At 38.3% G+C, this 24,804-nt stretch overlaps 1 gene segment (V, D, J or C); it reads right to left on the bottom strand.

The window, feature by feature from the left end:
• Positions 1-300: 300 nt before the first annotated feature.
• Positions 301-23,953, bottom strand: LOC124977021 (T cell receptor alpha variable 14/delta variable 4-like). The segment is given in 3 exon segments: positions 301-457; positions 23,357-23,700; positions 23,870-23,953. Coding segments are annotated over 3 exon segments (417 nt in total).
• Between the last annotated feature and the right edge of the window lie 851 nt (positions 23,954-24,804).

The raw sequence follows: 24,804 nt of genomic DNA, 5'->3' as shown, positions 1-24,804 counted from the left end.
ACATTTGTATGATTTTGCATCAACCAGAGAAGCAGCATGGCACACACAACAGACTGTGCTGAAACCAGAGTGGATCCCAGAGGCAGATGCTCAGCAGTCAGGCCTCTGGTTGCTGCTCAGAGTTTGTGCTCAGCTCCCCCTGCAGTTTCTGCCACTGTGTCACCCAGAGCACAGTAGTACACAGCCGAGTCTGACTCTTGGACAGAGGCTTTCTCCAAGTGGAAGGAGGTGGCTTCTTTATTGTATGTGGCTTCAAAACCTTTGTTGCTGACCTTATCGTTGGCCGTCACAGCTTTCAGGAGGAGCCGAAGACTTTCTCCAGGGTATTGAACATACCAGAAAAGAGCAGGGTATGCTATGGTTGTTGCTGAGTAAGTGCAGTTTATAGTCAGCAAAATCCCTTCTGATATGGTAACCGGGCCTTCTGTCTGGGTCACTGAGTTTCCATGAATCCTTCCTTGAGGGGAAAAGAGAACTGTATCACCTTGATGATAAAACTCTCAGATATATTTTTGGCTAGAAAGTTTTCTGGCATTACAGAAGAAAGAGTTCAAATTTTAAAAGGCATTTCACTTACCAAGTATCAGGAGCATTACAACCACTAAGCCCAGAGAAGCGTTCATCTTTATAGAGTGTCGACTAAATAATGTTCTTGATTCTTAACATGAAGAATGTTGAATTCATAGTGAAATGATGACCCTAAAGTTGCAGTTCACACAGGAAGTGAGCTAGTGTTAGGGAACTGCACCCCCTGGTGGGCAGGGACTGATCTGGGGAGAATGATTTCCTGGACTCCTTCCAGAAGGCAGAACCTTGTCCTCACCTCTGACCTCATTTATAAGCACATATCAGTCCTCAGGTGGCCCTTGTAAATCTAAGGGATAGCTATCATAACCTATAAGATCTTCTTTTTCTTGGGACTCTACCTGGCACTGAAACACTTTAGTAGAGCATCCCAGGGTGTCTCTGTAGCCCAGAAGATATCAATATGAGCATTTTAATACAGGCCATTTTATGCACAGGCATCAATTGTGGGCAACACAGAAAAGTCATGAAAGCATTATAGGAAGTAATAAGAAGTCAAGTCATTATTGAGTGATTCTGTGTTTTTTTCAGCACTGTACCCCACAAGTACAGCAGTAACTGACATTAGGTGCACAATTCAAATTTGAATTGTGCCAAAATGAAGCCAAAAATATGAATAGGTAGCCTTGGTTGAGAAATCACTACTATGGGGAAGATCATGTTCCCTGGAGTTTTCTTTCCCCAGATTCTGATAAAGGAGCTCCTGAGACCAGAGTCAACCTAAGAATAGCTTCTCCGATACAGACTTAAGTAAGACTTTCAGGCCCAGATATCATTTGGAAACCTGCTACAGAAAGACAAGAATCATGTTTTCTCTCTTATGAAGTAACTTAAAGAAATAAAAATAAAAAAGATGATCTGAAAGAGAAGAATGACTATCAGAAAAGGTGAGGGGAACTGGTGAAGAGGTAATGGCACAGTGTATAGGAGAGTAAAACAAGAGAGTGGATGGAATCAAAGTACAGTATATTCATGTATGGAAATGTCACAGTGAAACTCCTTAAAATTTGTATAATTAATATGTATTAATCATTATAATTTTTAAAAAAGATATCCAGGCCAAAGTATTGTTGAGTTCACATACCCCTTTCTCTCCACCACATTACAGCATGCCAGGTCACATTGCTAGAAACTGACACAGAACTATTCTAGACATTCTGAACAAATAGTTATAAATTCTATCCTGATATATGACAAGAATGCAAAACAGGTTGGGATGATGCTAGGTTGGAAAAAAAAAAACAGGAAACACAGAGTTTCAGTTTTTCAAAGTAAAAAGCTTTGCATAGATGGGTGGTTGCACAACAGTGTGACTGTACTTAATACCTCTACTGGACTGTGCGAATGAAGATGGTGGGGTGGTAAATCTCATGTTATGAATATTTTACCACGATTTAAAAAGCTTTTTAAAAAATGGTAAAGATTCTTCCCTTTAAGACTTCTACCCACACTTCTGCTTTCCAAGTGCAAAAATAATAGGAAGTTACATTACAGGATGGCTCATCAACCAACCACTAAACCACCACCAATCCAAATTTAGGCCATGAGAAAGTGGGGTAGAGGTGGAAGGAGGAAATCAGAGAGAATGAAGAGTTGGTATTGTGGGATCCTGAGGGAGCACATAAGGGCTGGGGTGTGCAAAATTTGATGCCACGTGATAGCACCAAATGCTTTTGGAGGAGAGATGAAGAAAAAAACAAGAGCAGAGAAAAGAGATTTTACACTCTGCCTTGCACAATGCCCCTCTAAAGAGCCAGTAGTTATGGATCATTTTATAGAAAATTCAGGTAGGTCAACTTATTATATGGAAACTGACCTCCTTCATGATAAAGGCTATAAAAAGGCCATTCCAAGTTCTCAGGTCAAAGTTGGTCACACAGAAGGTACTCATTGACCATTTTGAATAAATGGATATTTAAGTGAATACAGTTTTTAAATATCAAACTGTATTATTCTATCAAAATACTGTCTTTTGTTTTAAAAGTTCTTAATTTAAGTATTTGTGTCTTTGTTCAAAAATAAGTACTTTTCATTATGCCATCATTTTAAGTGTTGGATTAAGGTTTGGCTAGTATCATAAAATAAATCCTCATTGTCTACATAGTTTATATAGACTGAAAATTAACCAGACCTTGAGAGGGAGAAAATATTAACTATATAATCAATGATTTCTTTGTATTTGGAATACTGGTAAAAATGAACACAAAAGAAAATGAATATGTAACAACAAAGAGAAATTCAATCGAAAATAAATATAAGAAACTTCAAAATATAATTGAAGACCATAAGAGGCCTTTTATAATTTGAGGAAGTTAGGAAAGAAGATGACAGATTAGAGGAAGGGTGCACCTCCCAGCACCAGACTTACGATGTGGGAAAACTGATTCCCAGTGAGGTGGGTAGCAAAGGGACTCACTGCAACTCAGTACTGGACTGTAAAAGATATTACAAACACACAGCATGCCAGAAACTTTGAGCAGAATGTAAAAAATAATGCATTAGAGATGCACTAGCTTGACTGAGGGTGGCCACAGAGAAGAGGGGTAAGCAGTGGCATTGAGAGACGATGTGTAGTAAATAACAACAAAATTCAATAAACTAATTTTTAAATTTTTTTTTTACTTGGGGGAACCTGTATTTTAGAGAAAGAGGCTAAACTTAGTGTACGCAGAGTCAGTGGGGAAAATGGTTCATTGAAACCAAACAAAAATTGCTCAGGACCCCAGAGCAGATATTTTAGCAGGAAGTGAGGTTTCTAGTCCAGAAATGACCATAAGCCCAGCCTGGAAACTATCTATAAATACTGCACAGCAGTGAGCAGAGACAAATCAGGGACACATAAAGGAAGTAGCCAGCAGTTGCACATTTTGATATGCAGTGTATGCCTGAACTAGGGGGGCTGAAATAGGCACAAAGAAAATCTTTGTTGTTGGCACACCGTAAGAATTATTGGAAAGACAACTATAGTGGCCACACAGAAGTGTCTACATTCCAGAGCAGCTACCTGGTAATTCACATTGATAGCATTGAAAGTGCAGCCTTGGAGGGTTATTCCCTATGTCCTAAAAGCAGATTTTACTGGACGCCCCAGACATCCAGATGTCCAGCAGAGACTGGTAGCACCCCAGCAATATGACATGTGGTTCGAATCTCAAATACCCACCAACAGAGTTCCAAACTTCACCCAAGACTAAACCCCAATTACTAGTCTTTCAAATTTGAATTCTGCATCACATCCCACTACAGAATTACCCAGTTCATCAGCATTCCCCAGTCTATCCCAACCTGAACTGGGAGAACAGAAGCTAAGAGCTACTACACCCAGTTGGCAGGTAGGTGATGAACACACAGACATTAATAACAGAAGCCCTTGACCCAAGGGTTACAGAGCCTAAATAAATATAAAGAATGAAATCCATTCCGGCCAGCAGTTTTGACCACTACAGTGGAAACAAGCCCTCCATTTCTCATTAAAATGGTTTCTTCTTTTTTCATTTTCCCTATCTCTTTTTTCTCCACATGTACATTTTTTTACTTTTTTAAGTTTAACTCCTTAAAATTTTCCAACCATCATTTTATCCTATTATATTTTTTGACTTTTTTCCATTATGCATGATTGTGTGTTTGTGTGTGTGTGTGTGTGGTGTGTGGTTGTGTGCTCTTACTGCATGAATATTCATGCACTTTCACATTAATAGGTTTCTTCTGCACATTTATTACTTAGCCTTGATTTGACTTACATGCAGTACAATTATACAAGGGTTTGAGTTATTTTGACCTCACATTTGCTGGTTTGTTCATACCTTGATTATTTTCCCTCTTATCTCCCCTTCACCACTCTTACCCCCATGATAATTGAATTTTCCTGTTCCCTCTTCCTTTCTTTTTTTAATTACTTTCTGTTAATTTGTAATTTCTTCTTCTTTCCAGCCAAATCTCCTACCTCTCCTCTGATCACTTTTTAAAATATTTCAAACTTTCTCTCACCTTCCTACTCTATTTTCTCTTACTTATGAAACTGTAATCCCACTAAATAATATAACCGTATAATTTATGTAATTCCTACCCCATTATGTTGTTGTGATTATTAATACAGTGCACAACATATTAGACACATGCTGTCAGATGCCTGATCTTACTGAGTTTTTCTATTGTTGGTGCTGATGTAATGCTGATGCCACCATTCCTATAGAAGAGGCAATTACTCTTATAGATACCAAAGTAAACAACAGACACTTATCTTAAGACTGTACATCCTGGGGGATTTCAAGATGGCGGCCTAGAGGGCAGTTGCGTTTCACGTTGCTCCAGGACGCAAGATTCAAAAGAGGAGATAGTGAGAGACTTGGGACCAACTCAAAGCCTCCGGGTGAGTCTCTCCCTTTGGGGAGGCGTCCCGGATGGGGCGGTGGCCCCGAACGCAGGGAACTTTGTGAAGTAGAGTTGCTCGGCGAGACGCCCCTCCCCCCACAGGAGCAGTAAACACGGACAACTGGGAAGAGGAGGCGACTCAGCACAGCGCTTGGACTCGGAACAACCACTGGGGCTCCGGGCGGCTGCCTGAGGAGGAGCTGTGTGGCGAGCTGTTTGAACTCAGAACGACTGCTCCAGAACACCGGTGGCCTGCCTGGAGGAGGAGCACAGTGGGTCGCTTGACCTAAGAGTGACTGCATCGGAGCCACAGGCAGTTGCCAGAGGAGGAGCTGCGGGGCGACTGTTTGAATTCAGAACGACCGCTCCTGAACACCGGTGGCCTGCCTGGAGGAGGAGAGCGGTGGGTCGCTTGACCTAAGAGGGACTGCATCAGAGCTACAGGCGGTTGCCAGAGGAGGAGGCGAGTGGTGAGTTGACTGGACTAAAAGCGACCACTCCTGAACACCGGTGGCCTGCCTGGAGAAGGAGCGTGGTGGGTCACTTGGTCTCGGAGCCACGGTTCCTGAACACCCGGGGGGCTACCCCGAGGAGGAGGAGGAGGAGGAACAGGGCGGGTCACTTGGACTCAGAGTGACTGCCTAGGGCTACAGGCAGTTGGCGGGAGGAGGAGACGCAAAGTGAGTTGCTTGGGCTCCTAGTGACTGCGTCAGAAACCGGGCGGCTGTCCGGAAGAGGTGGTGTGTGGCAGGTCTCTGGGTCTCGGAGCTATTGTACGGGGCTCCAGTTGGCGGCTCAGAGGAGGGGCCGCATAGCCAGGCAATTAGGTGCAGAGCAGGGTCCCAGGAGCTAGGTGGCTTCTTGCTGGAAGAGCCGCACAGAGACACGCCTAGGGGCGGAGCGAAGTTTCCAGGGCTGCGGGCAGATTCTCTGGGAGAGGCAGCCTAAGGAGACTCGCCTGCGAAGGGTGAGGCTCCCAGGCCCAGGACGTAGGTCCGGGCCCCTGGGAACATTGCAGAGGAAGACAGCCCAGCCCAGGCAGTAGTTGTAGATTGAGGGGAACCTCTAGGAGGGCAACTGACCAGCGAGACATCCCCACCGAGTGAGTCTTCCCTGCCGGGTGAGGTTTTCCCACAGGGACGGTAAAACCAGAGACACAGGCACAAACAGGCCTTGCCTCAGCCCGCAGTCTAGTTCCCCATTGGATGACCATTGGTCAACAAGTGGAGTCACCTCTGCCCACTAGCAGGGAATATACGCCACCTGAGGGTCACCACCCCTAGAGAGGCAGCTTCTTCGTGGAGCTCCGCATTATCAACATCCTCCAAGACTTCAGGCTACTGAAGGATAAGAGGCGATATACTAGCAATCTTCAGGGACATTATAAGTTGATAGAGGAAATCTGCAATATCTTAATGACCTACTGATTCCTGAACAAAATGAGAAAACAAGGGAAGAAAATGCCCCAAACAAATCTAGATGTTACATCAATAAAATCCAACGACAGCATGGCAGAAGAAATGACAGAAAGGGAGTTCAGAATGTACATAATTAAAATGATCAGAGAAGCAAAGGATGAGATGAAAGAGCAAATGCAGGCATTGAATGATCGCACCAATTGAAAGTTAACAGAGCAAATTCAGGAAGCAAAAGATCATTTCAATAAAGAGTTAGAGATATTGAAAAAAAACCAAACAGATATCCTTGAAATGAAGGAAACAATAAACCAAATTAAGAACTCCATAGAAAGCATAACCAATAGGATAGAACACCTGGAAGACAGAACTTCAGATATTGAAGACAAAATATTTAACCTCGAAAACAAAGTTGAACAAACAGAGAAGATGGTAAGAAATCATGAACAGAATCTCCAAGAACAATGGGATATCATGAAAAGGCCAAATTTGAGAATTATTGGGATTGAGGAAGGCTTAGAGAAACAAATCAAAGGAATGAACAATCTATTCGATGAAATAATATCAGAAAATTTCCCAAATCTGAAGAATGAAATGGAAAATCAAGCCCAAGAGGCTTATAGGACTCCAAATACACAAAATTACAACAGACCCACACCAAGGCACATTATAATGAAAATACCGAACATACAAAATAAAGACAGAATTTTAAAGGCTGTGAGAGAAAAGAACCAAATTACATTCAGGGGGAAACCAATACGGATATCAGCAGATTTTTCAATCCAGAACCTAAAAGCTAGAAGGGCCTGGAACAACATTTTTCAAGCTCTAAAAGAAAATGGATGCCAACCAAGAATCTTATACCCAGCAAAACTTACCTTCAAATTTGACGATGAAATAAAATCCTTCCATGATAAACAAAAGCTAAAAGAATTTACAAAAAGAAAGCCAGCATTACAGAACATTCTCAGCAAAATATTTCATGAGGAAGAAATAAAAAACAAAGAAGCAAATCAGCAAAGGGAGGAATTATCCTAAAGGAACTGTCAAATAAAGGAGGAACCAAGATGTGTCAAAAATTTTAAATATGAACCAAATGACCGGGAACACAAATCATATCTCAATAATAACCCTGACTGTTAATGGCCTGAACTCATCAGTCAAAAGACATAGACTGGCAGATTGGATTAAAAAGAAAGATCCAACAATATGTTGCCTGCAAGAGACTCACCTCATAGAAAGAGATACCCATAGACTAAAGGTGAAAGGATGGGGAAAAACATACCATGCACATGGACTCAGCAAAAAAGCTGGAGTATCCATCCTCATTTCAGATAATGTGGACTTCAAGCCAATGTTAGTCAGAAGGGATAAAGAAGGACATTTCATAAAGAAGGGAAGCATAAGTCAGCAAGATATAACAATCATAAACATCTATGCCCCAAACAGTGGCTCATCCATGTATGTTAAATAAATCCTTCTCAATTTTAGAAACCAAATAGACCATAACACAATAATACTAGGTGATTTTAAGACACCTCTCTCACCACTGGACAGATTTTCCAAACAAAAATTGAACAAAGACACCATAGATTTCAATAACACAATCAATAATTTAGATTTAACAGACATTTATAGAATATACCATCCAACCAAGAGCGAATACACTTTCTTCTCAGCAGCACATAGATCCTTCTCTAAAATAGACCATATATTATGCCACAAAGCTAAGGTCAGCAAATACAAGAAGATAGAGACACTACCTTGTATTCTATCAGATCATAATGTATTGAAGTTAGAAATAAATGAAAGAGTAAAAAACAGAAACTACTCCAACACCTGGAGATTAAACAATATGCTATCATATGATGAATGGATAACAGAAGATATTAGGAAGGAAATTAAAAAATTCTTAGAGGTAAACGAGAACAAAGAAACATGATATCAAAATCTCTGGGACACTATGAAAGCAGTACTTAGAGGAAGATTTATTTCATGGAGCGCATTTAATAAAAGAAGTAAAACTCAAAAAATAAATGACCTAACACTACAGCTCAAAGCCCTAGAAAGAGAAGAACAGACCAACACCAAAAGTAGTAGAAGACAGGAAATAGTTAAACTCAGAGCTGAAATCAACAAAATTGAAACAAAAGAAACAATACAAAAAATTGACAAAATAAATAGTTGGTTCTTCGAAAAAATAAACAAAATTGATAAACCTTTAGCCACACTAACAAAGGGAAGACGAGAGAAAACCCAAATCACTAAAATTCGGAATGAACAAGGAAATATCACAACAGACACGACTGAAATACAAAACATAATTAGAAGCTATTTTGAAAACCTATACTCCAACAAAATAGAAAATTTCGAAGACATCAACAGGTTCTAGAGACATATGAATTGTCTAAACTGAACGAGGAGGACATACACAATTTAAATAGACCAATTTCAAGTAATGAAATAGAAGAAGTCATCAATAGCCTACCAACAAAGAAAAGTCCAGGACCAGATGGGTTCTCAGTCGAGTTCTACAAAACCTTGAAAGAAGAGCTCATTCCAATACTTCTCAAAGTATTCCATAAAATAGAAGAGGAGGGAACCCTCCCAAACTCACTCTATGAAGCCAATATTACCCTGATTCCTAAACCAGACAGAGACACATCAAGGAAAGAAAATTTCAGACCAATATCCTTAATGAACATCGACGCAAAAATTCTCAACAAAATTTTAGCAAATCGCATACAGAAACATATTAAAAAGATAGTGCACCATGATCAAGTGGGTTTCATCCCAGGGATGCAATGTTGGTTCAACATCAGGAAATCAATAAATGTCATTCACCATATCAACAGACTTAAAGTCAAGAATCACATGATTATTTCGATAGATGCAGAAAAAGCATTTGATAAAATACAGCACCCCTTCATGCTCAAAATACTAGAAAAAATAGGGATAGTGGGAACATTCCTTAACATTGTAAAAGCCATCTACACTAAGCCCATGGCTAATATCATTCTAAATGGTGAAAAACTGAAAGCATTCCCCCTAAAAACTGGAACAAGGCAGGGATGCCCTCTTTCACCACTTCTATTCAATATCGTCCTTGAAACTCTAGCCAGAGCAATTAGACAAACCAAAGAAATTAAAGGGATACAAATGGGAAAAGAAGAACTCAAACTATCCCTATTTGCTGATGACATGATTGTATACTTAGAGGAACCAGGAAATTCCACCAGAAAACTTTTAGATCTCATAAGTGAATTCAGTAAAGTAGCGGGATATAAGATCAATGCACATAAATCTAAGGCATTTTTATACATAAGCGATGAATCTTTAGAAAGAGAAATTAGGAAAACTACCCCATTCACAATAGCTTCGAAAAAAATAAAATATTTGGGAATCAATCTCACAAAAGAGGTGAAAGATCTCTACAATGAGAACTACAGAACAGTAAAGAAAGAAATTAAAGAAAACCTTAGAAGATGGAAAGATCTCCCATGTTCTTGGATAGGAAGAATTAATATTGTCAAAATGTCCATACTACCAAAAGTGCTATACAGATTCAATGCAATTCCAATTAAAATCCCAATGATGTACCTTACAGAAATAGAGCAAGCAATTATGAAATTCATCTGGAAGAATAAAAAACCCAGAATAGCTAAAGCAATCCTTGGCAGAAAGAGTGAAGCAGGGGATATCGCAATACCAGATCTTCAACTCTACTACAAAGCAATAGTAACAAAAACGACATGGTATTGGTACCAAAATAGAAAGGTGGATCAATGGTACAGAATAGAGACATGGACACAAACCCAAATAAATACAATTTTCTCATACTAGACAAAGGGGCCAAAAATATGCAATGGAGAAAAGATAGCCTCTTCAACAAATGGTGCTGGGAGAATTGGAAATCCATATGCAACAGAATGAAACTAAACCCATATCTCTCACCATGCACGAAACTAAACTCAAAATGGATTAAGGACCTCGGAATCAGACCAGAGACTTGCATCTTATAGAAGAAAAAGTAGGTCCAGAGCTTCAATATGTCGGCTTAGGACCAGACTTCCTCAACAGGACTCCCAGAGCACAAGAAATAAAAGCAAGAATCAATAACCAGAATAGATTCAAACTAAAAAGTTTTCTCTCAGCAAAGGAAACTATCAGCAATTCGAAGAAAGAGCCTACAGAGTGGGAGAAAATCTTTGCCAATCATACTTCAGATAGAGCACTAATCTCCAGAATCTATAAAGAACTCAAAAAACTCTACACCAAGAATGCAAATGATCCAATCGACAAATGAGCTAAGGAAATGAATAGACACTTCACAGAAGAAGATCTACAAGCAATAAACAAACATATGGAAAAATGTTCAACATCTCTAGTAATAAGAGAAATGCAAATCAAAACTACACTAAGATTCCATCTCACCCCAATTAGAATGGCGATTATCAAGAATACAAGCAACAACAGGTGTTGGCGAGGATGTGGGGAGAAAGGTACACTCATACATTGCTGGTGGAGCTGCAAATTAGTGCAGCCACTCTGGAAAGCAGTATGGAGATTCCTTAGAAAACTTGGAATGGAACCACCATTTGACCCAGCTATCCCACTCCTTGGCCTATACCCAAAGGACTTAAAATCAGCATACTACAGAGATACAGCCACATCAATGTTCATAGCTGCTCAGTTCACAATAGCCAGATTGTGGAACCAGCCTAGATGTCCTTCAATTGATGAATGGATAAAGAAAATGTGGTATATATATACAATGGAATATTACTCAGCCATAAAGAATGATAAAATTATGGCATTTGCAGGCAAATGGATGAAACTGGAGAATATCATGCTAAGTGAGATAAGCCAATCTCAAAAAACCAAAGGAAGAATGATATCGCTAATAAGTGGATGATGACACATAATGGGGGGTGGGAGGGGTTACTGTTGGGGTTGGAGTTGGGTTTAGGGAGGGGGGCAGGAATGGAGGAAGGAAGGACTGTATAGAGGGAGGGGAGGGGTGGGAGGGGTGGGGAGAAGGGAAAAATGGCAGAATGAATCAAACAACATTACCCTATGTAAATTTATGATTACACAAATGGTATACCTTTACGCCATGTACAGACAGAGAAACAACATGTATCCCATTTGTTTACAATAAAAAAAAAAAGACTGTACATCCTTTGATGCATTAATGCTAACACTGGCTCCCCATTTCCTCTAAGAGGAGTTGGAAAATGATTAGTACACTTCAAAATCACAGAACAGAGATCCTGCTGCAGAGAAATCTCACATCTCAGTCAAGCAACAGTGGCTCTCACCTCACACATGACCTAACTCCACCAGAGCCTTAACATTACTTTAACTCACAGAATTTGGGAGACAAAAATCCCAAACTAACAACCAGACCCAAGGAGGAACAACCAGAGGGGGACATTAGGTCCCATCTCTTGACATCTACTCATATATTAAAAAAAAAAAAAAAAAAAAAAAGTTGCCCACCAAAAATAGCTACATGCAAAAGCAAAAGTATATAAAATAGGAAGGAAAATCTATCTCAATTGATGTGCAAGCCCAAGACCTCTGAAAACATAAGTAAACAGGCAAACAAAACTATCCCCAAAATTCACATCCCCCAACAAAGGATCCTGCAGATATGTAAATGAATAAAATTCCAGAGAAAGATTATAAAAAACTGATTCGTAAAATGTTCAGAGAACCAAATGAAAATCTAAGGAATGAATTAAGAAAGAAAATACAGGAGACAAAAGACCATTTCAATAAAGAAATAGAAACATTGAAAAGAACCAATCAGAACTCCTGGAACTGAAAGACAAAATAAATCAAATTAAAAATGTACTTGAGGTGGACTAGAGGGAGGCTGCGTTCCTTGTCGCTCTGTAACTCCGGTTTCAAAAAGCAGAGGATATCTGTTTCTTGGTGAGGCAGTTTTTGCTGCTTATCAATTCCCTGGTGTTTACCCCATTTGTCTGCTGTGTTGACCTGCAGTCTGCCAGCATATTGACACCTTTTTTGAGTGCATATTTCTCACTGTCAGGTGCCTATCATCCGCCATTTTCCTGCCTCTGGCCGGTCCTTCACCTGCCTTACACCTATCCATCACCCAACACACGAGGTTCACCTCCCGATCGTCCGACAACAGTCAGCAAACTGATCGCTGACTGCCAGTGGAGCACCAGCTGCCTGCTGTTGCCTGGAAGTTCTCTGTCACAGTACCTGCAGGTTTGATTACACGTGGTTGCTGCCATTTTGAGACAACAGCCAGGACCCGTAGGACCCCTGGCCGGACTGACTGAGCCCCTTCTCCAGGATCCCTCAGTCCGACCGATCACTCCCTGCCTCTGGGGCCTTCACATCGACTGACTGCGCCCTATCACCAGGACCCCAGACCAACTGATTGCACCGGGCCTCCAGGATCCCACAACCACACCAAACACACCCGACCTCCGGGACCCCTGCCTGACCAACCGCATCCCACCTCCAGGACCTCCAGCTGACCACATCCACACCGTGAGTTGCAGCTCCCCATTTGCCAACACATTTGGAAGCCACAGCTGCCATCTTGGATAATCCTGGAAGCTGTAGCTCCAATCTTTACATGGGGCAAATCCCATCCTGAGACGCCTGCTGGAGGCTTAAAGATCATTGTCAGGTACCTCTCATGCATCAGGCTACTGAACTCTGGGAGGTTTCATTACTATACGACTGATATACTGTAGATTTTCTTTTTTCTCCTTATAGGAAAAATTTAAGTTTTTATTTTACTTTTCTTGCTCTCCTTTCCTTTTGTTTACCTGTTCCCTCAGAGTCTCTTTCTCCCTTTTTTGCATGCTAACATCCGATTTCTTTTGATTACACTCTCACGCTTTCTATTATCTAGAACTTCTGTATAATCTTTTCTTATCCCATTAACAGCCACATTCTACACCCCTCTGCATCCTCTTTGTCCTCCATTAGAAACTGCAGACCTTATGGCAAATCTGTTTGTTTTATTGAAAATAATATTTGAACTCATTCTGTTTATTATGACAATTTTGTTATTGTCCTCATAGGGGCTATTTGGTCTAGGATTGCATAGTGTCTGAATTGGGCACTGCTAATATTGATCTCCCCTTAAAGAAAGGGTTTTGGAAACCTATAGGGCCACTATAATTCAATAGGGGGAAATCTGCAATACCCCAGATCTGCACTGCAAGAGGGGAAGCTACTTGAACAACATGAAAAAACAAGGGAAGAAAATGATCCAAACAAATCTAGATTCTATAATAGAATCCAATGACAGTATGTTAGAAGAAATGTCAGAAAAGGACTTCAGATTATACATGATTATGATGATTCACGAAGCAAAGGATGAGATAAGAGAGCAAATGCAGGCAATGAAGGATAATACCAATAAGCTAAAAGAGCACCTGCGGGAAGCAAAAATCATTTCAACAAAGAGAGATTCTCAAAAAAACCAAATGGAAATCCTTGAAATGAAGGAAACAATAAACCAAATAAAAAACTCAATGGAAAGCATCACCAAAAGACTAGACCACTTGGAAGACAGAACCTCAGAAAATGAAGACAAAATATTTAATCTTGAAAATAAAGTTGCCCAAAAAGAGAAGATGGTAAGAAATCATGAACAGAATCTCCAAGAACTATGGGACATCATGAAAAGACCAAATTTAAGAATTATTGGGATTGAGGAAGGCACAGAGATACAAAGGAATGAACAACCTATTCAATGAAATAATATCAGAAAATTTCCCAACCCTGAAGAATGAAATGGAAAATCAAATACAAGAGGCTTACAGAACACCAAATGCACAAAATCACAACAGATCCACACCAAGGCACATTATAATGAAAATGCCTAACATTCAAAATAAAGATAGGATTTTGAATGCTGCAAGAGAAAAGCATCAGATTGCATATAGGGGGAGACCAATATGGATAGCAGCCGACTTCTCAACCCAGACTCTAAAAGCTAGAAGGGCCTGGAACAACATATTTCAAGCTCTGAAAGAACATGGTTGCCAACCAAGAATCCTTTATCCAGCAAAACTAACCTTCAGATTTGAAGATGAAATAAAATCCTTCCATGATAAACAAAAAGTTTTAAAAATTTACAAATCGAAAGCCTGCACTACAGAATGTTCTCAACAAAATATTCCATGAGGAGGAAATGAAAAACAACAATGTAGGTCAGCAAAGGGAGGAACTGCCTTAGAGAAAACCACTCAAAGGAGAAACCAAGCCACTTAAAAACCAAAAATAAGCCAAATGACTGGGAATACAAATCATATCTCAATAATAACCCTGAACATTAATGGCCTAAACTCATCAATCAAAAGACATAGACTGGAAGAATGGATTAAAAAGAAAGACCCAACAATATGCTGCTTGCAAGAGACTCATCTCATAGAAAAAGACATCCACAGACTAAAGGTGAAAGGATGGGAAAAAACCTACCACGCACATGGACTCAGGAAAAAAATTGGGGTTTCCATCCTTATTTCAGATAAAGTGGACTTCAAGCCAAAGTTAGTCAGAAGGGATAAACAAGGACATTTCATACTGCTTAAGGCAACCATAAATCAGGAAGACATAATGATAGTAAATATTTATGCCCCAAAAAATGGTGCATCCCTGTGCTTCAAACAAATCCTTCTCAATTTCAGGAATCACATAGACCACAACACAATAATTCTGGGTGACTTTAATGCACCGCTGTCACCACTAGATAGATCTTCCAAACAAAAACCAAACAAAGAAACCATAGAATGCAATAACACAATCAATAACCTAGATTTAATAGACTTATATAGAATATCCCATCCATCAACGAGTAGATTCACTTTCTTCTCAGCAGCACATGGAACCTTCTCGAAAATAGACCATATGTTATGCCAAAAAGCAGCCCTTAGGAAATGCAAAAAAATAGAGATACTGCCTTGTGTTCTGTCAGATCATAATGGACTGAGAGTAGAAATCAATGACAAAATAAAAAATAGAAATTACTCCAACACCTGGAAACTAAATAATATGCTATTGAATGAAACATGGATAACAGAAAACATCAGGGAGGAGTTAAAAAAATTCTTAGAGGTCAATGAGAATGATGATACAACATATCAAAATCTCTGGGACACTATGAAAGCAGTACTAAGAGGAAAATTCATTGCATGGAGCGCATTCCAGAAAAGAATGAAAAGTCAACAACTAAATGACCTAACATTACAGATCAAAGCCCTAGAAAAAGAAGAACAGAATAACAGCAAGAGTAGTATAAGACAGGAAATAATCAAAATCAGAGCTGAAATCAATGAAATTGAAATAAAAGAGACTATTCAAAAAGTTGACAAAACAAAAAGTTGGTTCTTTGAGAAAGTAAACAAAATAGACAAACCCTTAGCCACTCTAACAAAGAGAAGGAGAGAGAAAACTCAAATTACTAAAATTCATGATGAAAAAGGAAATATCACAACAGATACCACTGAGATACAGAACATAATGAGAAGCTACTTTGAAAATCTGTATTCCAACAAAATAGAATCTACCAAAGACATTGACAAATTTCTAGAGACATATGCTCCTCCCACACTGAACCAGGAGGACATAAACAATTTAAACAGATCAATATCAAGCAATTAAATAGAAGAAGCCATTAAAAACCTACCATCCAAGAAAAGCCCAGGACCAGACGGATTCTCAGCCGAGTTCTACGAGACCTTCAAAGAACTCATTCCAATACTTCTCAAAGTATTCCAGAAAATAGAAAAAGAGGGTACCCTACCAAACTCATTCTATGAAGCTAATATCACCCTCATACCCAAACCAGGAAAAGACACATCAAGGAAAGAAAAATTTAGACCAATATCCTTGATGACTATAGATGCAAAGATCCTTAACAAAATATTGACAAACCGTATTCAAAAGCATATTAAGAAAATCATGCACCATGATCAAGTGAGGTTCATCCCTGGAATGCAAGGATGGTTTAACATACAAAAATCAATAAACGTAATCCATCATGTCAATAGATTTAAGGATAAGAATCATATGGTTATTTCAATTGATGCAGAAAAAGTGTTCGACAAAATACAACACCCCTTCATGCTCAAAACACTAGAAAAAATAGGGATAGTAGGAGCATACCTGAATATTGTAAAGTCTGTATATGCTAAGCCCATGGCCAACATTATTCTTAATGGAGAAAAACTGAAACCATTTCCTTTAAAAACGGGAACAAGACAGGGATGTCCTCTTTCACCACTTCTATTCAACATTGTCCTCGAAACTCTAGCCAGAGCAATTGCAAACTAAAAAAATTAAAGGGATACAAATATGAAAAGAGGAACTTAAGCTGTCACTATTTGCTGATGACATGATTCTATATTTAGAGGATCCAAAAAACACTTCCAGAAAACTTCTAGACCTCATCAATGAATTCAGCAAAATAGCAGGCTATAAAATCAACACACATAAATTTAAAGCATTTTTATATGCAAGCGACAAAACAGCTGAAAGGGAAATGAGGAAAACTATGCCATTTGCAATAGCCTCAAAAACAATAAAATACTTGGGAATCAATCTAACCAAAGAGGTAAAAGATCTCTACATTGAAAACTACAAAACATTGAAGAAAGAAATTGAGGAAGACCTTAGAAGATGGAAAGATCTCCCTTGTTCTTGGATAGGCAGAATTAATATTGTCAAAATGGCCATACTACCTAAAGTGCTATACAGATGCAATGCAATTCCAATTAAAATCCCAATGATGTATCTTACAGAAATAGAGCAAGCAATCATGAAATTCATCTGGAAGAATAAGAAACCCAGAATAGCTAAAACAATCCTTCGCAGGAAGAGTGAAGCAGGGGGTATCGCAATACCAGAACTTCAACTATACTACAAAGCAATAGTAACAAAAACGACATGGTATTGGTACCAAAATAGACAGGTAGATCAATGGTACAGAATAGAGGACACGATCACAAATCCAAATAAATACAATTTTCTCATACTAGACAAAGGGGCCAAAAATATGCAATGGAGAAAAGATAGCCTCTTCAACAAATGGTGCTGGGAAAACTGGAAATCCATATGCAACAGAATGAATTTAAACCCCTATCTCTCACCCTGCACAAAAATCAACTCACAATGGATCAAGGACCTTGAAATCAGACCAAAGACCCTTCATCTTATACAAGAAAAAGTAGGTCCAAACCTTCAACTTGTTGGCTTAGGATCAGACTTCCTTAACAGGAATCCCATAGCACAAGAAATAAAAGCAAGAATCAATAACTGGGATAGATTCAAACTAAATAGCTTTCTCTCAGCAAAGGAAACTATCAGCAAAGCGAAGAGAGAGCCTACAGAGTGGGAGAAAATCTTTGCCACTCATACTTCAGATAGAGCACTAATCTCCAGAATCTATAAAGAACTCAAAAAACTCTACACGAAGAATACAAATAATCCAATCAACAAATGGGCTAAGGATATGATCAGACACTTCACAGAAGAAGATCTACAAGCAATCAACAAACATATGAAAAATGTTCACCATCTTTAGTAATAAGAGAAATGCAAATCAAAACTACCCTAAGATTCCATCTCACCCCAATTAGAATGGTGATTATCAAGAATACAAGCAACAATAGGTGTTGGCGAGGATGTGGGGAAAAAGGTACACTCATACATTGCTGGTTGGGCTGCAAATTAGTGCAACCACTCTGGATAGTAGTGTGGAGATTCCTTAGAAAACTTGGAATGGACCCACCATTTGACCCAGCTATCCCACTCCTTGGCCTGTACCCAAAGGACTTAAAATCAGCATACTACAGAGATACAGCCACATCAATGTTCATAGCTGCTCAATTCACAATAGCCAGACTGTGGAACCAACCTAGATGCCCTTCAGTTGATGAATGGAATATTACTCAGCCATAAAGAATGATAAAATTATGGCATTTGCAGGCAAATGGATGAAATTGGAGAATATCATGCTAAACCTGATAAGCCAATCTCGAAAATCCAAAAGGCAAATGATCTCACTGATAAGCAGATGATGACACATAATGGGGTTGGGAGGGGGGCAAGAATGGAGGAAGGAGTGACTGTATAGAGGGAAAAGAGGGGTGGGAGGGGTGGAGGGGAAGGAAAAAATAACAGAATGAATCAAATATCATTACCCTATGTAAATGTATGACTACGCAAATGGTATGCTGTTACTCCATGTACAAACAGAAACAACATGTATCCCATTTGTTTATAATAAAAATAAATTAAAATTTAAAAAGAAAGAAAAATTTTTAAAAATGTACTTGAAAGCATCACCAACATATTAGCTTGTGTAGAAAATAAAACTTCAGCCCTTGAAGATGGAGTATGTGAACTGAGTACATAGAATACAATAAAGGGAAAAGAAATGATAGAACATGATCAGAATACACATGAACTGTGGCACAATATCTAGAGAGCAGGAAAAATACAAATAATGCAATCAACAAATGGCCTAAGGTATGATCAGACACTTCACAGAAGAAGATCTACAAGCAATCAACAAACATATGAAAAAATGTTCGCCATCTTTAGTTAAAGGGGAAATGCAAATCAAAACTACACTAAGATTCCATCTCACCCCAATTAGAATGGCGATCAAGAATACAAGCAACAATAGGTGTTGGAGAGGATGTGGGGAAAAAGGTACACTCATAAATTGCTGGTGGGGCTGCAAATTAGTGCAGCCACTCTGGAAAGCAGTGTGGAGATTCTGCTGAGAAGGAGAATTCAAGCAAAGATTAATCTGAAGATACAAAGAAGACTGCTACCTCCAAGTAAAGGGAACAATCCAACTAGAACATATAGCAATAGCAAATACATATGCCTCAAATGTCACTGTACCTAATTGCATTTTTAAAAATTCTCCTTGACATTAAATCTCAGATAAACCCCAATACAATAATTCTGGTTAATTTTAATACACCCTTATTGCCAATAGACAGGCCATCAAAACATAAAGTCAATAAAACTATTTCAAACCTAAATAATACTAAGAATTAAATGAATCTAATATTTTGCTACAAACTATTTCACCCCAAAACAGCTGAATATGTTGCACCCAAGCACCTTCTTCTCAGTAGCTCATTAAAGCATTTTCCAAAATGGACCATATTCTAGGTCACAATGTAAGTCTTAGGAAATACAAAAGAATTTGTATAATCCTGTGCCTCTCAGAACATAATGATGTGAAACTAGAAATTAACAAGAAACAATACAAACTATATGAGCACATGGAGATTGAATGATACTTTTTTAAATAAAGAATAAATCAAAGAAGAAATGAGAAGTGATCAAGAAATTCTTTGAATCAAGTGAGAACAGAGATATGATATGAAAGCAGTTCTAATAAGAAAATTATAATATTGAGTGCTTACTTTTTTAAAAAAAATGATAGATCTCAAATAAATAAATTTATGTTCCACCTCAAGTCCCTTAGAAAAGGAAGAACAAACTAATTCCAAACTCTGTAACAGACAAGAAATAATTAAGAGTGGAGACAAAAACAATGAAATTGAGAATAAAAAAATAATACACAAGATCAATGCAGTTCTTCAAAAACATAAATAAACCCAAGCCAAACGAACCAAAAGAAAAAGAAAAGATCCAAATAAACAAAATTAGAAATTAAAACGGAGATATTGCCATAGAAACTTCTTAAATCCAGAGAATCATTAGAAACTACTTTGAAAATGTATACACCAAAACACTGGAAAAACACTGACAAATATCTAGATACATGTGACCTGCCCAGATGGAAACAGAAAAATATAGAAAACCTAAACAAACAAATATCAAAGAATGAAATTGAAAGAGCAATTAATAGCCTTCCAAAAAGATAAGCTCAGGACCAGATAGATTATCAGCTTAGTTCTATCAGACCTTTAAAGAAATAACACCAGTCTTTCCTCAAATTATTCCATGAGATTGAAAGGGAAAAATCACTCCCAAATACATTCTATGAAGCCAGTATAACCCCCTAATACCAAAACCAAAGACACATCAAGGAAAGAAAAGTACAAACCAAAAACCCTGCTGAACACAGATGCAAAATTTCTTAATATAATATACAATATAATATACAAAAATACATCAAGAAGATAATACACTATGATCAAGTGGATTTCATCCTAGAAATGCAAGGTTGGTTAAACATACACAATTCAACAAATTCAGTGCTTATATAGAATTAAGGGCAAAAATCACATGATCATCACAATAGATACAGAAAAGAACTCTGATAAAATCCAGCACCTATTCATGTCAATAATTCTGAAGAAGCTAAGGATAGAAGGAAATATCCCTAGAATAGAAGTAACATTCCATCATATAGGTGTTGGCACCAGCTTCTTTAACAAGACACCTAAAACTCAAGAAACAGAACCAAGGATCAATAAGTGGGATGCCAGCCAGGTATCGTGATGCACACCTGAAATCCTAGCAGCTCAGGAGGCTGAAGCAAGAGGATCAAAAGTTCAAAGCCAGCCTCAGCAACTTAGCAAGACCCTAAAGCAATTCAGAGAGACTCTGTCTCTGAATAAAATATTAAAAAGTACTAGGGATGTGGCTCCTTGTTTAAGCACCCTTGGGTACAATCCCTACTATCAAAAAAAAACAAAAAACAAAAAAAGTGGAATGCCCTCAAATTAAAAAGCTTCTGTACAGCAAAGGAAATGATTAAGAATGTGAAGAAAGACTTACAAAATGGGAAAAAAGCTTTACCAGTTGCTACTACCACAGGGGATAATATCCAGAATATATAAAGAACTTAAAAAACTTAAAACTAAAAAAAAAAAATTCAATAAATGAGCAACAGAACTAAGCAGATATTTCTCAAAAGAAGAAACACAATTGGCCAAATAAATGTGTGAAAAAATGTTCAACATTTCTAGCAATCAAAGAAATGCAAATCAAAACTACATAAGATTTCATCTCACTCCAGTCAGAATGGCAATGATCAGAACACAAACAACAATAAATGCTGGTGAGGATGTGGGGGAGAGGTACACTTGGACATTGTTGGTAGGACTTCAGACTAGTACAACCAATCTGGAAAGCAATAGAGAGTCCTCATAAAACTGTGAATTTAACCACCATGTGACTGAGCTACCCTACTCCTTAACATTTATCCAAAAGAACCAAAACCAACATACTATAATGATATAGCTACTTCGATGTTTATAGGAGTACAATTCACAATAACTAAATAATGGAGTTGACCCAGATACCCATAATAGATTAATAGATTAAGATATTATACCATGTATATACACAATGGAATTTTACTCAAATAGAAAGAAGAATTGAAATTATGGTGTTTAATGGTAAATGGAAATAAATTAAGATCATCATACTAAGTAAAAAAAAAAAAAAAGCCAGACTCAGAAAATCAAGGGTCAAATGTTTTCTCTCATATGTGGAAGCTAAAATAAAATAAAGGAAAGAAGGAGGAGAGGATTGGATATCATAAAGATATAGGGAAGACCAATAGAGTAGAAGGAGATCCAGAGGGAGAGAGGCAGGATGGTAAAGGGTAGAAAATAAAAAATTAATTTTAAAAAATCATGCTATGTGTGTATATAAATACTCCACACAATTTTTCAACTTTATGTGTAAGTAGAAAGACCCAATCAAAAATAAATAAATGAGGGAAAGGAAGACCAGTAGAGTAGAGAAAGAAGTATGGGGGAAGGGAGGAGAAGAAGAAAAGGGGGGGAACATGAACCAAAATCAAATTCCACACATATAAGGTTGTGTCAGGTTAAAACCAATTACTATGAATAATACTTTAATTTTTTAAAAAGTTGAGAAAATTGGCCCTTATCTTAATTGAGTTAATAAATAAGTTGATATTTCATGTGTAAATACATTCAATAGATGTAATTTCAACTTCTTTTTTTGAAGCATTCTTTGGTTTTGTATTTTTTTTAATTTGATTTAGTAGAGGGTTATTGACTATGAAAAAAATTGGGACAGATTCAAACATTTATGTTGAAAAATAACTGCAATGATTACTAAAAACTTCATGGTAAACTTTACTGCTGAGAAGTGATTTACCCTAACAGGTAATAAAATTTACTACTTTCTGTGACTAGCATAGAATGAAACAAATAGAACAATAAAACTAAAGAAGTAAGCAGGAACTTATTATACTGAAAGTGGGAATTTAATAATTTTAAAGTATGGTAACTTTTAGGAGAAAATGATCCCTTCTCTACCTGTAAAGAGGTCTTCGTGGGGTATATCCTCCATACATCCAAGAACCACTAGTTACTGAGCTTTCCATAGATGTGAAGAATGAGACAAAACTTTCAGTATGGAAACGGAGCTCTTCTCTGGTAAAGTCATTGAGAAGATATAAGAAATCCTTAGAACAAAGATTGTAGTATAACAGACACTTCTAGAAAGTAAATATGGGTACCTTTTACTCAAGGAAAGCAAACATAAGTCAAATTCATTTTGTATGAAACAGCATGACTTTTCTTAAACACACACACATACACACAGATTTCAAGACCTTCCTCACTTTAAAATACACTAGAAACAGAATCTTTATTCAATAAATACTTAATGAAAATTTTTTCTGAAAATCCAAGAGTTCATACAGATTTTTACTACTTTAGCCAATTCTTTCAGCTAAATTTTATATCCAAATGACAAAGTGTTTGTTGCGCTTATTCTTCCTTTTCTATCTTGTGTCAAAACTTCTGTGTCAATCTTCAATCCAAAGATTCAGGAACATGGATGGCATTGGTTAGTGATAACTCTGATGTGGTCTATGAACCTTGAGAGGGTTTCCTCAGAGAGAGTGTTTTCCCTCCAACCCCAGACATGAGCTGCCACAGCCCTGGCCACATCCTGTCTGGGTGGCCATTCCCTTCCTTGGTCCCTACACCAGGTGGGTGTCTCAGACATACCCTGGGTTTTTGTACAACTGCCTCCAACAGTTCTCCCACTGTGTCATCTCTCAGTGCACAGAAATACACCGCTGAGTCCTCCAGCTGTGAGGCTGTGATGACAAGTTGGACGGATTTGCTTGCAGTCTGCAAACTCAGTGAGTAGCGACCTTGTGTGGCATTTTCCTGGCTGTAAGAGTTCTGAAGGATAAGGAAGACCATCTCCCCACTGCTGGGCTGCTTGTACCAGAGGAGACCATAACTTGAAGAACTGGATTCATAGGTGCAGTGCAGGCTCACAACCTCCTTCTCCTGCACCCACACGGCTGGCTGGGCCTGAGCTACCTTCTGGGCAAAACTGGATCCTGAAGGGAAAAGGACAGAATTAGAAAGTTTAGGGACAAGTGGTGTGGGACAAAAAAGTATGATTTTGCTCCCTGCTAACCCTCCCTCCCAAAGTCCCTTTAAGGCTACACCCTTTCTCCCCATCCCTAGGTCACAGAGGAGACCCCGTCCCACAGGAACCATCCCTACCCAGCCACATTGATGCCATGACCAGCTGCAGCAGCCTGGACAGCACCATGTTGGTGTTCTTTAGATGAAAAATTATCTTTTCCTTCTTTGATTTCAGAGCTCTGCACTGGGAGGGGAGCCTGACAGGTTGAGGGTGGAACTACTGGTCTACTAGCTGCTGCTGCACTAGAACAGGAAGCAGAGGCTTTCTGGTGCAGGTAGTTGGCATGTGTCATTTTAAACTTCTCACCAATCCAGACTTCAGATCTAGCACTGAAATCACACTAAATCTGATTATGCCACAAACAGTATATGTGTTCTGCTCTCTATTAACATGGAACCTTTTTCTATCTGGAGGTCGACTAATTAATTAAAGAGATACAATGAAATTCTTCTCATAATATTTAAATCCATTATATGCTCATTCACAGAAATCTCATGATTGTATTTCTGTTATTCAAAGAATGTCCATGTCCAGAAAAGATATTTTGACACTCTCATGACAATTTTTGAATTAAATTTGATTTCAATATCTTATCATAAAAAATCGAGCAAGGATAATACCAGATTCCAATATATATCTAATCTTCAAGTAGAAGGAAAATTAATTCAGGTTGCTGAACTTGTGGATCACTCTGAAGAAGATGAAAACAAAGAATGTATACAGTGATGTCAGCATCTTTCAATGTAGTTAAAAACCTCCAGGACTCTAGAGACCATGAGGTTTCTTAACCCTATTAGCCTCTTCTTAATCTGATATCTAGATTGAAAATAGACACTAAATACTCAAAATATTTGATGTCTTGATGCATATCACAGAAATTTGTCGGGAAGACAATGTCCCACACTAAAAGAGTCACCACAGAAGCTGGGGAGGGAGTGATGTTTGAGCAGATCATGCTAAATTAAACATGTCTTTCTGACTACAGTCCTTATGCAAGGATCTTTTATACAGC

This window comes from Sciurus carolinensis, chromosome 2, assembly GCF_902686445.1.
Source record: "Sciurus carolinensis chromosome 2, mSciCar1.2, whole genome shotgun sequence".
NCBI lineage: Eukaryota > Metazoa > Chordata > Mammalia > Rodentia > Sciuridae > Sciurus > Sciurus carolinensis.
This window is presented reverse-complemented; position numbering and strand designations above follow the sequence as displayed.